This window comes from Oncorhynchus mykiss, chromosome 3 (genome assembly GCF_057628025.1).
Source record: "Oncorhynchus mykiss isolate SJ-2025 chromosome 3, ASM5762802v1, whole genome shotgun sequence".
NCBI classification, from domain to species: Eukaryota; Metazoa; Chordata; class Actinopteri; order Salmoniformes; family Salmonidae; genus Oncorhynchus; species Oncorhynchus mykiss.
In genome coordinates, this window is record NC_143024.1 from 85,831,074 (window position 1) to 85,845,010 (window position 13,937).

A 13,937-nucleotide genomic window follows, 5' to 3' on the forward strand; every position below is an offset into this window, starting at 1 on the left:
TGCACAGAAACAGCGCGCGCGCGCTCACACACACAGAAAGGATACGCAGGCAGCTGTACATGTCCTGCAGTGGTTTCTCGTCTGCAAACAGGCGCGACTGCACCAGCTCATGGATGAAGTTCACCTGCATACTGTGGACAAGAGCTCTGCAATCTGGAAGGAGGAGGCGGGGGGAGGAGGGAGGGGAAAATATTAAAAATAGAGGATGGTGAAAAAGAGAAAGCAATCTAATGAAATAGTTTATTTGCGAGTGCTGGCTGCATTTTTCATTCATGATTCCTCCTGCGCATCAGGACCAGAATAATTATAATCTACAGTAGATCAAGTTGGTGAGAGTTGTACAGTAGGGATGGGTTGCCCCAATATGGATTAACTCTTAAACTGGGCTAAATCAAGATGTGTCTATTAATCTTGCTGCATCAAATGTTAAACCTAGATTTAATTTAATCCTAGTTAGATTAGAGGAAGGACTTAATTTAAATTACGTTTTCACTTTAAAGGTAGATTAATTTTAAGCCTGTTAACAAACAATTTAGATTGGAGAGCAATTCTAAACTGCCACTTGAGGTAGTTTAACTAATAAAATGGAAGCATATCTTCTGTGGAGAGTTCCTCTGAGAATAATTAGAGACAGGTTTAATCCTGTTGAGTTTTATGATAATTATTAGTAGGCTATTTACGTGCCCATTTTGTACAACAATTAAATTGGAGTTTATGATATGCCCAGCCTTGGTACGAATGATGATTTTATGCAACTTGCTGTAACGGGCCTGATAACGTTGACATTGTAGTGAAGTAGTGTTAATGCTAGTTTTAACTTGCATTATAAGCAGATATTTACCAGTTATTTATGCTTACTAAATATTGGTGGGTCAAGTTGTCCGTCGTCATCATAGCGGTTATGGAGAGGGGCAAACTGCTGGGGAATCATCTCGCATATTTCCTGAGTGATAGGATCAATTCCCTTGGAGGGAGGCCCCCCCTCCGGCTCAGGTCTGAAATAGCCCCCGCCCCTCCTCTGCTGAATCCTTTTTAGCTCTTGCTTTAAGAAAAACTCCAGCACGCTTTCATCTGATTTGTGTCCCTCTTCTCTTTAACCCGTGTCGAGCCATTACATTTATCGCATAAAATGGCCCAGGTGTCTAACTTCTTTTTGACAGTTGTGTTGTCTGTCTTTTTATCCTCCAGTACGGTTGACAGTTGTGTTGTCTGTCTTTTTATCCTCCAGTAGGGTACTAAATTCCTCCATCAGCGCCGACAAGCGGAGAAATTTGAACTTGGCGAGCTGACAGATAATAAATGGCTAAATAATATTGGATGCTAACTAGCTTGGTTTATAAACTAGCTAGCTACAGTAGCTAACGTTAGCTAACACATTTGTTTTTTGTCTAGTACTGGCAAATAACAGATTTTATTTAAAAATTAGCCAACCCATGATAACCTTTCACAATGGAGTTGCAGTAGTTCTAACGTTACATTGTTATTATTTTATCAAGGAACAGCAACTTTGTGGCATCATTTGTCAAGTAGGCTAGCTACTTTGTTTCAACTCACAAAATACCTCATTTCGGTGTAAAATGTCACTAATAATAGTTTAAAACGGTTAGATTTACTGATTCAGATTTAAAAAATAAAGTGGTGGAACACATCTCTGATTAATTATAAACCTAGATTTACAAAACCTAGATTAGCTCTAATCCTAGATTGGTGTGTTAGCATTGGGTTCTGTGTGTTTGGTGTGTGGTCTTTCAGGTGTTGTGTATCTTACCTCCAGTCTCCTTGTCCTCCACCAGTATCTCCAGCTTCAAGAGTCTCCAAGGAATATCTGGGTCATCCCCCATCACTGTCAGAGTGGCCTCAAACTCCCCCTCCACGCGGAACTTCACACGCCCGTTAACTACAACACACAATGGTTGCCACCTTTTCAATAGCCAGAAACTGTCTTGCTGTGTGATGTTTACCCATGGAGAGGTTGGCCAGCTTTGTGTGGGAGTAGTTTTTTTCACTTCCTGGAACAAAAAAAAAGGGGGTGTGGCCCACCCCTCGGGGGCTCCGTTGGATTTAATGGTGTAGAGAACTTTTGGAATATTAAAGCAAATTCTCTGCAATTCAACACATTTCTCCATGGACCGGAGTGAAATTGCTTTATTTTTTAAAGCTAATTTACTAAAATTCCACATAGTCTCCCATGGAACTGAGAGAATATTTTGCAGTTTTAATGCTAATTTCTTATTCTATGCATTTTGCCATTGCTAATGCTGTGATCTTTCGAGCAAACATAATACAACATTACTGCGGGGACTTCAGTCACAACAGCATCAGTGAGGTTGGGCACTGATGTTGGGCGAATAGGCCTGGCTCGCAGACTGCGTTCCAATTCATCCCAAAGGTGTAAGGCTCCAGAGAACGCGTTTCCACCCCTCCAGAGTCTAATGGAGGTGAGCTTTACATCGATGTTTAGCATTGTGATTTTAGACTTGTGTGCGGCTGATCGGACATGGAAACCCATTTCATAAAGCTCCCGATGAACAGGTCTTGTGCTGACGTTGCGGTCCCGTTCTGTGAGCTTGTGTGGCCTACCACTTTGCGGCTGAGCCGTTGTTGCTCCTAGATGCTTCCAATTCACCATAACAGCACTTACAGTTGACAGGGGCAGCTCTAGCATGACAACAATTTAACAAACTGACTTGTTGGAAAGGTGGAATCCTATGACGGTGCCACATTGAAAGTCACTGAGCTCTTCAGTACGGGCCATTCTACTGCCAATGTTTGTCTATGAAGATTGCATGGCTGTGTACTCGATTTTATACACCTGTCAGCAATGGGAGTAACTGAAATGACCGAATCCACTCATTTGAAGGGGTGTCCACAAAATATATATATTTTTTTACACTATTTGGACTTAAGTGTTTTTTCGGGATGCCTCAGTGGCCCGCCCAAGGATTTCAATGGAAACCTGTGTGTGTGCGGCTATGCGTGTGTGTGTTTCTTACCCACGGTGAGGTTGGCTAGCTGAGGTGGTAGGTCTGTTGTGACAAGACGATGTCGCAGGATCTGATTGAGCTGGTTCAGGGTTGTCTGTTTCTCCACTTTAGTGATGGGATCTGGAGGAATGATTTTATCCTACACACACACACAGCTGTCAATGCACTGACTCAAATAGGGCTTCAGATTTCTCCGTTCCTATTCCACACTCCCGTCCAGATGGTGGTGGTAACCCACTAAGGGTTTATGTGTTTGTGCACATATGTACATCATGCACACAAATGAAGAGTACAGAGTACATGAAGGACAAAATTGCTGGCTAAACCAGGCAGTCACCATGGCTACTTCAGCTACAGTAGCTAATAAACACAGAGGTATCAGACGCCTCATTCTATTTGACCAGTGAGCACTACTTTAACCAGGCAAGTCAACAGAGAACCAGCTCTCATTTATAATAAAGAGGCCTAGTCAAGAGGCCAAAAGACACCAATACAATAATAATAAATAACAGAAAGAGGGACAACACAGACCAGTTAGGGGTGTCTTACTCGTATGCAGGTGGGCAGGCGCGGGTATGAGCCAGTGGTGAGCACATCAATGGCAAACGGGATGGCAAAGCTGGGTAGGCGTGCGTGCACCAGGGCGTCCCTCGCCAGCGATGCCAGCCTGTCAGCCGTGTCCACAAACAAGAAGGCCTGCTGGTCCAGGAAGCTGGAGATCATCTGTTTCCGTGGAAACCAGAGGTTAGGGGTTAGAGGTCAGGTTAGCTTACGACTGTTAATGACTACTAAGTAGTTCTAATTTTAATAATGTGCAAGTAGGCCTAACTCAAACTTTCACATAAACAATGCATTGATATCAGTGGGAAAAATTGTGAGACAGTTGGACTTGTATGTGCATAACTCAATCTAGTATCTGGTTGTGTATGCCCACTGTGAGAATATGATTGGTGTAGTAGAGTACTGTAGTCTTGCTTACATACCGCACACTTTTCCACCTTCCCAGCGTTGCTGGCCCATTTCACCAGGGCAAGGAGACGAACAAACAGCTGCCTGGTCCGACTAGAAAACTGAACGATCTCGATTTTTCTGTCAGAAACAGTACAGTAGAAAGGTTTTCATACTCATCGGCACCAATGGTCAAAGAGGCAAAAAGGTGCCTGTCACATACAACACAACATTACCATTTTGACAAGTCAATTTCATCAGTGAGCACACCGAGTGAACCAAGAGACACACTTACCTTTCCATGTCTGTTTTTCTGGGTAGACTGCAAGAAGGACAGAAACGTTATGGGTAACTTTCAGACAACATAATTTTACCACACCATATGAACACAGAAAATAAAGAAATCTCAATTAATATGGACGCACGGGTGAAATAAATGGTTGAAAGAAAAGATTCCAAGTAGTCTACATGCACAACTATCTACTTTCCAATCGCTTTGCCATGAAACAAAACACATCATAACCACTATTTTGAGCCTGATGGACCTGGATCAGATATAATAAGAGTCAACATCAACAGCCCACTTGACGGAGTCTCGTCATTAGCTACTTACAGTTCACCCAACAGGGTGATTTCATGGTAGGTCCTCTGCAGGAGAAACTCAATCAGCAGGCTCAGCCGGACCCCTTGCGTCGCCTGGGGTCCGGACGAAGGCGGTTGGGTGGCCGAGGTGGGACCCCCGATAGGGACCAGTTGCCCATCTGATCCAATCTGCACTGGAGCCATTTTAAAATAACAAGGAAAGCTCCACCGGTGGAGACCGAAAAAAATGTAAACTATCGACTCGCAATTACTTCAAACTGGAACAAATGTTACACATATTCTATATCATTTCGCGCGACGTAATTATTAAGTAGGGGCTCGGCGTCTTCGCCCCATTGAAACATTGGCAAATACCCGCGTTTTAATGGCTTATTACAGAACATATTCAATGCTGTTCAACCGCCATCTTTACTGTCTGACGGGAAGTGATCACTGTTAGGTCGAAGGGAATACCCGTAGACGGATTTCATGGACTGGAGAAACAATCATTAACATAACCAAACGAAAGGAGTCGCTAGTGTTTACTCTGCTGTCCCAGGATCAGTGTTCATTCACTAGGTTTTTGTCAATTAGTTCAGGCAATAAACAATCAAACTGGCCCCTGATCAGCGCCAGTGGTTCTGTGAGCGATAATAAATGTAACCAATCAGTGGTATTTTAAGTACATAAAATATTTTCCTCATAGTTTGAAACATCCACCACATTTATAATGTCTATTCGGCTTTTATAATATGTCCTCCTGTCATTTCGTACTGGAAATGGTGCATGACATTTTAGTTACTTAGACAGATCATATGACAGATACAGTGGCGTAAAGTACTTAAGTAAAAATACTTTTAAGTACTACTTAAGTCGTTTTGGGGGTATCTGTACATTACTTTACTATTTATAATTTTGACAACTTTTACTTCACAGATTTCCTAAAGAAAATAATGTAGTTTTTACTCCATACATTTTTCCTGACACCGAAAAGTACATATTAGCATATTAGCAAATATAATAAAACATAAAACATATTAGCAAATTGTGTTTAAATCCATTTTTAAAAATGTGCCGTTTGGTTAATATAAGCCATTTGGAATTATTTATACTTGTGCTTTTGATACTTAAGTATATTTTTGCAATTACATTTACTTTTGACACTTAACTATATTTAAAAGCAAATACTTTTAGACTTTTACTCAAGTAAAATTTTACTGGGTGACTCACTTTTAGTTAAGTAATTTTCAATTAAGGTACCACTACTTTTACTCTAGTAGGACAATTGGGTACTTTTTCCACCACTGGACTGATAGACCTTATTTATCCCTGAGGAGAACATACAGACAAAACATAATAAAGGACAAAACAAATAGATACATACACTGGTGTACATATTATATATTTGAGGATTGATGTACATTGTCCCTGTCAAATAAATGTAATTCAACTTCAGTATACAATTTGATACATTTCAACTCCCCATGGACCTGAATGGCTGGTTAAGAAAAACAATTCAAGCCATAGATTATGTTGGCAGCGCCAGAGTCAATGGTAAAGGTATTAGGGTGGAATTCTGATTGGAATACCTGCTGACTCCTCAATTCCCAGAGGCAGGTCATAGGAATTACTTTTCCATTCATTTCCTTTTCCCTTTTGCACAATTATACGTAGCTTTATGTCAATATGGCATGCCTGCAAAATAACATGGGAATCAAAACATTAACACAGAATCTTACTGTGAATCAAACAAGTGACAATCGTCTTATTTTTGTCAAACTATTATTGCGTTACATGGATGCCTTGTCTGGAATTGTGACAGCTCTGGGGAGAACAGAGACAACAGTATATGGTCAGATTATGACTTTACCAGAGTGCTTCACCTCCTTGTAGATTTCAAGAACAGCTTTGCCCTTGCTGTCATTTCAAACCACTGACAGGACAGATGAAGGGCATGAGGGTCAATGCACAAAAGGTGAGATAAAGGGAAAGTGCTAGAAACACACACACACACACGTACACACTTGCACGAACACACACACACACACATATATATAGTCTAGAGGGGAAATGTGTGTGCAGGGGTTAATCCCACTTTAGCCGCTGGACTATGGCTGTCCAGTGAGTCAGCAGTTGAGCGCCCTTTCTCTCTCTCTCTCACTCTCACTCTCTCCCTCTCTCTCTCTCTCTCTCTCTCTATTCAATTCAAGGGACTTTATTGGCATGGGAAACATGTGTTAACATTGCCAAAGCAAGTGAGGTAGATAATATACAATAATATATCTCTCTCCCTCTCTCTCTCTCTCTTTCTCTATCTCTCGCTGTGTCTCTGTCTCTCTGCAGTCTCCCAACAGTAGTTCATAGTTCATTCATTCATATCCACTCCCCTGGTACTGTGCAGGTTTCTGATCTTAACCAAATGACACTGGACTTTAAGCCTTTGAGTATTCTGTTTAATCTTTTTCTATGTTCCCAGAGAGACTAAGATTAGTAACCTGACCCCTCCTCATATGTCTATCAGTTGGCAGACCAGCACCCTCCTCACAGTTCTACAGAGAAGTGTTGAGAAGGGCTACCTCTCTAGGGAAGGGCAAAGGGGACCCGCCTACCCCTAGAAGGGGTCTCATTTTGGAGGAAGGGATGTGCACTCCTACTGGAATTTGAACAGAACATTGGTTTTGCTCCTTGGCCAACTGAAATATACACTGTCTTAGGCGCCCAATAATACACCATTTATGATAGATCATATGTATCCATTGCACACTGATAAATGTTTGTTATAGAATGTCTGACTGACAGACTCAACAGATCCATGACAGCAGGAGGCGACATGTAGTCCTACAAAAATCCATTTTGATTCAGCAAGCAATGAGTATGGGAGTTGAAGAAAATCCTGGATAAGGGAAACCAATATCGGGGTTGGAGTCAACCATCTATTCTACATTGTATTGATTTTTTGTTACCAGTCAGCACAGGTTCCATTTGCGAAGTTGTTCTCCACATAATAGATAGTTGGCTGTTTAACTAATGTTGACATTTAGAGTTCGGGAAAACCGTTTGACATCTGTTTTCACGTTGTTCAGGACTGCGCTTCCGCCATATTGAAGCAGTTCACTAGCGGCAAGTTGTGACTGACTGGCTAGGACCGAACTGACAAGAGATCCGCTAGTCTCTAGATAGACTTGGTGGGGCTGTTAGCTCGCTGGTGACGCAGGAAAAACACCCAAGAGCTGACAAAAAAAAACAACAACCAAGGAACCAGATTATTCTAACTGACAGAGCTTCAAATGAAATAGCAAGATACAGGGCACATTTATGTAATAAACAACGACACACTCGTCAAGGCTGGAGTAGCTCGTTAATAGAGGAGAAGTCCTATCAAATTCCTGGTAAGTGGTTATAGCAACTAACGTTAGCTTGCACTGTTAACATCAGCTGGTGGATGCGGGTAATGGCAGCTGACTTGGTAACGTTAGCTAGCTCTAACGTTATTCATTTTGTTAGAAATGTCTTGGACTGAAATACTATGATTCGCGTCGTTAATCATTAAATAATTTTAACTTGGATTGGAGAATGTTAGCTAGCTGGCTGTCTAAGTAATGTTATTAGTTCTGCCAGAATAGATAAGGTAGCTAACGTATTTAACGTAGTTAGCTACTGTACGTTAAGTTTACCAAGTTACTGTCTGACTCACCCACTGACAGGGGGAAACAAGTCAATGTGGAGTTGGCTAGCTAAACTAACGGTTAGCTAACCGTTAGCTAGCTCGTGAACATTAACGTTATTGAAAGCCGGGTCGATATCAGCTAACTAGTTGACGTTTCAATTAGCTGTCGAGCTCTTTAGCTAGTTAACGTAATGACAGACGGTTCCCCACCCCTGAACCAGATGTCTGAGTTGTTTTGATGGGGGTTAAATCCAGAAATGTCGCGCCGTGACAACTGTAGATACGCCTAACTAGCTAACTTGTCCATGTTGACTAGAGGAGTTATAAAGGTTAGCGAGAAGCACAATAAAACATCTTGACTATTGACGTGGTTGCGCGGCCTGCTCCTTAACTAGCAAACGTTAGCGCATTGTCTGCTGAAATGCAAATGTTTCAAAACGATGAATTCGTAGTATGTGTCTAAATCTTGCCAGATATCCAGCTACCTTCTACAACTACCCTAATGAATGTGTATCAACGGTTACAGTTGCTGGCTAGGCAAAGGCCTGGAAAACTGCGCTTGGAAACTAGGCCTTCAAGTGACGGATCGCACTGCGATATCAGACTTAATACGGTTGTTGTTAGCTAGCTAGCTTCCAATTTAGCAACCTAGCTGTTTTTACCACATTTTATTGTCTTGATATTTCGAAGTGTAATGATATGACATTTCTGATTTTGGAATACGATCTTAATTTCCTTGATGATGAATGCAAGCAGATCACACAGCCAACCAACTCAACGTTACGTTAGCGAACTACAGTAGCTAGCTCTCTAGCCAAGTTGACAGATACACCCGTGTTGGATGTATTTTAAGTAGCTAGCATAGATGAAGATGTGGCTACAGAATCATGGACCTGTTTGGTCAGCTGTAATATGATATATAATTTATTTTAAAAAACTTGTAAACGAATGCGAAATCTATTGCCTGTCAATTAACTTACTTGCCAAAAACATCCTTGCAAAATGCTAACTAACGTTAGTCAGTGACTGTATTCATAGTGATCTTATCAGAGTGGTGGAAAAAATATAAATGGCTAATCAGCTAGATCGATGGCTATATATATATATATATATATATATATATATATACACATACATATACAATTTCACCTCCAATGTCGTCATGGACATAGCTTGTTTCTGAGTGATTTAGGGCTGAACTCTCAGGTTTGGCCCATACCGTCTAGTGGCCCCTGTCATTCGGGTTACAGCTGTAATTCAAGGCCCATTTCACATGACATAGCCAGCCAGTGATGTTTAAAGAGCTAGCCAGCCCGACAGGCCGCAACAGTATTTGTGTTATTAGCTAGTCCTCCAGTTAGAGGCTGAAGGATGTTGAACAGAGGATGACCTCCCTTGTTTCACAGTGCCATTCGGTATGGTATCATTTTCAATTTGCAGTTACTGATTTAGAAGGAATGATCACTGACTGACTGGTGTTTTCTTTGTGCAATATGCTGTCGCTTAATTAGCAGTGGCTAAATGCATTCATCACTTATGAGGATCCAACGGTAGCCTACTCAATAGTGTGGTTTTGAGCTGGGCTCTCTAGGGAATGTCCTGCAGTAGAAGCATTTTAATGGCATGTTTCTGACGCCAGTGGCCACCTGCTAAGGACAGGAAATGTCTCAGTTTCAGTACCTCAAAAGTTCACTCAATTTGTTAAGTTACTGAATTCACCACTAGCAGACGGATACAAATGTGAACACAGTGCTGCAGATCATTTAGAATCCTTAAAAAAATGTAGACCTACTACTACCACACCCAGGCATCTCCTGAAGATGACATATCAGCAGAATCACTTTTGGCTTTTTGGGTTGCACCAAATTGGCGCTTAGGGTTGCACCTAATCACTGTTTGATCGGATTGTGTTTTGCAGGGCTTGAATCTGAGTTTAGTTTTGTGTTTAATTATCATGTTACCAATGTCCTCTCTGGAATGATAAAGCTGTTCTCAATCATAAAAAAAAACAAGTATCTCATTATAGCTACCTAACATCAAAGAGTAAAGCAGCCAGGTGTTGATCAGAGAACTCGCACGGACGCGAGCACACCCAGAGCTCTCCAGCTCTACCAGAACAGCACAGCTGCGGTGGTTTCTTTAATGACATCACAAACTTAGTCACAGCCAGTCCATTGCCAGACCCAACCATTTAAATATGTCGCCGAATAGATCAAGGCCTATGAAGGAAATATCATGTGTAGGGAATACATGATCAAACCTTCTTGTTCCGAACTGGGGTGGCTTGGATTTCCAGTCATATTGTGTCTCTGCCAGGCAAGACTGGGGTCGTCCTTGCAACCACATATGTGTTCAGGAGGATGCAACATACTGAACTTTGCAGATAGAAATGCCATGAATATATCATCAGACATAATTCTCTACTCGTCATGTCAGAGAGAGGAATGTATATCTATTCTACTCAATATATTTCTATTGTAGTGTTGTAACAGTTTAGCTTCCGTCCCTCTCCTCGCCCCTACCTGGGCTCGAACCAGGGACCCTCTGCACACATCAACAACAGCCACCCTTGAAGCATCGTTACCCATCGCTCCACAAAAGCGAGTGACATCACCGATTGAAACTCTATTAGCGCGCACCCCGCTAACTAGCTAGCCATTTCACATCAGTTACACCAGACTGAACGCTACCCAGGCTTTCAGCTGGGTGGAGAGGACAGAGAGATTTAATAATACTCATCCTTATGGCCTTTGTGTCCTCTGGAACTGCAGTTGGCCTTTGTTGGGACATACAAGCTCAGTGTGCATGGTGTGGTTATAAACCAGATTGTACCTTCGAGCTGGAGGGAGAATAGAACTTATGGTGATGACTTTCTCATAGACTTTATATGAAGTTGAGGCTTTGCGTTTCTATAGGCTAGATATTGAAACTATATATTTTGATAAAGATGCTGCTGATTTTGGCTTTTTCTTCAAGGAAGTATTTTTTATATCGCTAAGTGGTTGAACAGTTTTTGCAAAGACAGAGGGGGAAAAAGCATACATTTGTATTTCATCCAGACATTCTGTGTTGGTCTGGAACAGAATTGTAAAAGAGAGTGAAAGCGAAAGGGATGAGAAATATATCGCCTGCTTCCTGGCCAACCGATCCCATGGTTACTTCAGGAAATCCCCTCTCTTGTCTGAAACTGAGAAAGTTGATGTCTTTGCTTTATACTGTTCAAAGTTCAAATCCTAAAACACTGTGTGCCTCCACCACCTCTGTACATGTCAAGAATAAGACTAAACTCTAAATGGTGTATGATTCATTTCCAATTCCAGCCTAATGTGGTTTGTAAAATAACTGTTAAGTTTCCATCTGGTCAGGGGCTTATGGTAGTAGGAAAAGCGAGCAGTAAGTACAGTATGTCACATTTCCATCGTTGGATATCCATCGTCTGCTCTCAATCTCTCCTAACAGTTTTCATGATATCAGCGTCACGTGCTTAGGCCTGTTCTTTTGGTTTTCCTTCTGATCTCAATTGGATGAATATTAGATTGGGGATTCGTCACTGAAGAATTGTTTTGTTTAGCTTGTTATTGCTCAATCTAAAACGTTTGAGATATATCTTGATGGCCATTGCTAGGGGATTGTGCAGGGGATTACCTGAGTGCGGTCGTCTTACATGAACCCCATCCATCCCAGATGATTTCCATCCTTAACCCTTTGTTTTTATAAGCAAAGCACAAACCAAGAATTTCCGTCTTGTGGCTTTTGGCCACTGTAAGAGTTTCCGTCTTGTGGCTTTTGGCCACTGTAAGAGTTTCCGTCTTGTGGCTTTTGGCCACTGTAAGAGTTTCCGTCTTGTGGCTTTTGGCCACTGTAAGAGTTTCCGTCTTGTGGCTTTTGGCCACTAAGAGTTTCCGTCTTGTGGCTTTTGGCCACTAAGAGTTTCCGTCTTGTGGCTTTTGGCCACTAAGAGTTTCCGTCTTGTGGCTTTTGGCCACTAAGAGTTTCCGTCTTGTGGCTTTTGGCCACTAAGAGTTTCCGTCTTGTGGCTTTTGGCCACTAAGAGTTTCCGTCTTGTGGCTTTTGGCCACTAAGAGTTTCCGTCTTGTGGCTTTTGGCCACTAAGAGTTTCCGTCTTGTGGCTTTTGGCCACTAAGAGTTTCCGTCTTGTGGCTTTTGGCCACTAAGAGTTTCCGTCTTGTGGCTTTTGGCCACTAAGAGTTTCCGTCTTGTGGCTTTTGGCCACTAAGAGTTTCCGTCTTGTGGCTTTTGGCCACTAAGAGTTTCCGTCTTGTGGCTTTTGGCCACTAAGAGTTTCCGTCTTGTGGCTTTTGGCCACTAAGAGTTTCCGTCTTGTGGCTTTTGGCCACTAAGAGTTTCCGTCTTGTGGCTTTTGGCCACTAAGAGTTTCCGTCTTGTGGCTTTTGGCCACTAAGAGTTTCCGTCTTGTGGCTTTTGGCCACTAAGAGTTTCCGTCTTGTGGCTTTTGGCCACTAAGAGTTTCCGTCTTGTGGCTTTTGGCCACTGTAAGAGTTTCCGTCTTGTGGCTTTTGGCCACTGTAAGAGTTTCCGTCTTGTGGCTTTTGGCCTCTGTAAGCGGTTGATTCCTAGATCAGTGATTCTTCCAAGCGGAGGGCACTGTTGAGAACCCATCAACAGAGCTCTGACGTTAGTGTCATTACAAGCACTGAAATGCAGGCCAATGATCCACTTGGCTATTAACCATTTTTCATGCTGACTGGCATGCCGGTTATGCTGCGTGTATGATGATCATTATACTGTCAGAATGAGCCTGTTTAAGTAACACTCCATGGCAGTCATCTATTTCACATCTAGCTAAGGATTACTGTGCTTCAATGAGCAGTAATTTTGAAGATGGGCATGAAAGCTAGCAAAAACTTTAGGGCTGACCCCAATTAGTTGACTGGTCAATTGTTTGGTCGTCATGCTGTTGGTTGACCGAGATTGTTTTAGTCAAGCGTTTACATATACAGTACCAGTCAAAAGTTTGGATGCACCTTCTCATTCCAGGGTTTTTCTTTATTTTTACTATTTTCGAAATTGTAAAATAATAGTGAAGACTTTGAAATAACACACATGGAATCATGTAGTAACCAAAACGTGTTAAACAAATCAATTTATTTTATATCTGAGATTCTTCAAAGTAGCCACCCTTTGCCATTGACAGCTTTGTACACTCATGGCATTCTCTCAACCAGCTTCATGAGGTAGTCACCTGGAATGCATTCCAATTAACAGGTGTGCCTTAAGTTAATTTGTGGAATTTCATTCCTCAATGCATTTGAGCCAGTCAGTTGTGTTGTGTCAAGTTAGGGGTGGTATACAGAAGATAGCCCTATTTGGTAAAAGACCAAGTCCATATTATGGCAAGAACAGCTCAAATAAGCAAAATGACAGTCCATCATTACTTTAAGACATGAATGTCAGTCAATCCGGAATATTTCAAGAACTTTGGAAGTTTCTTCAAGTGCAGTTGCAAAAACCATCAAGCGCTCTGATGAAACTGGCTCATGAGGACCGTCACAAGAAAGGAAGACCCAGAGTTACCTCTGCTGCAGAGTATATGTTTATTAGAGTTACCAGCCTCAGAAATCGTCAATTCAGATTGCACCTCAGATTGCAGCCCAAATAAATGCTTGACAGAGTTCAAGTAACAGACACATCTCAACATCAACTTTTCAGAGGAGACTCTGTGAATCGGGACTTCATGGTCGAATTGCTGCAAAGAAACCACTACTAAAAGACAC

General features: G+C 41.9%; 2 protein-coding genes across 5 annotated transcripts in view; one reads left to right on the top strand and one right to left on the bottom strand.

Annotated features, from left to right (window-relative positions):
* LOC110520577 (mediator of RNA polymerase II transcription subunit 14) overlaps positions 1–4,971 on the bottom strand; it is a 42,897-nt gene extending 37,926 nt beyond the window's left edge. Inside the window, exons 1-7 of the mRNA XM_021597964.3 lie at positions 4,546–4,971; positions 4,228–4,254; positions 3,968–4,073; positions 3,534–3,707; positions 2,994–3,123; positions 1,769–1,897; positions 46–153 (exon numbers count right to left, since the gene is read on the bottom strand). Of these exons, the coding sequence (XP_021453639.1) occupies positions 46–153; positions 1,769–1,897; positions 2,994–3,123; positions 3,534–3,707; positions 3,968–4,073; positions 4,228–4,254; positions 4,546–4,718 (847 nt within the window). The 5' untranslated portion in view covers positions 4,719–4,971. The remainder of the gene's footprint in view (positions 1–45; positions 154–1,768; positions 1,898–2,993; positions 3,124–3,533; positions 3,708–3,967; positions 4,074–4,227; positions 4,255–4,545) is intronic.
* A 2,274-nt stretch (positions 4,972–7,245) lies between these two features.
* Positions 7,246–13,937, top strand: part of LOC110504735 (ubiquitin carboxyl-terminal hydrolase 9X) — a 71,890-nt gene continuing 65,198 nt past the window's right edge. For 2 of the 4 annotated variants that reach the window (XM_036975173.2, XM_036975175.2), the window contains exon 1: positions 7,312–7,903. The gene's annotated coding sequence lies outside the window, so the exon portion shown is untranslated. Of the gene's footprint in view, positions 7,904–13,937 lie in introns of all 4 variants that reach the window. The other 2 variants (XM_036975174.2, XM_036975176.2) reach the window with 2 other exon arrangements.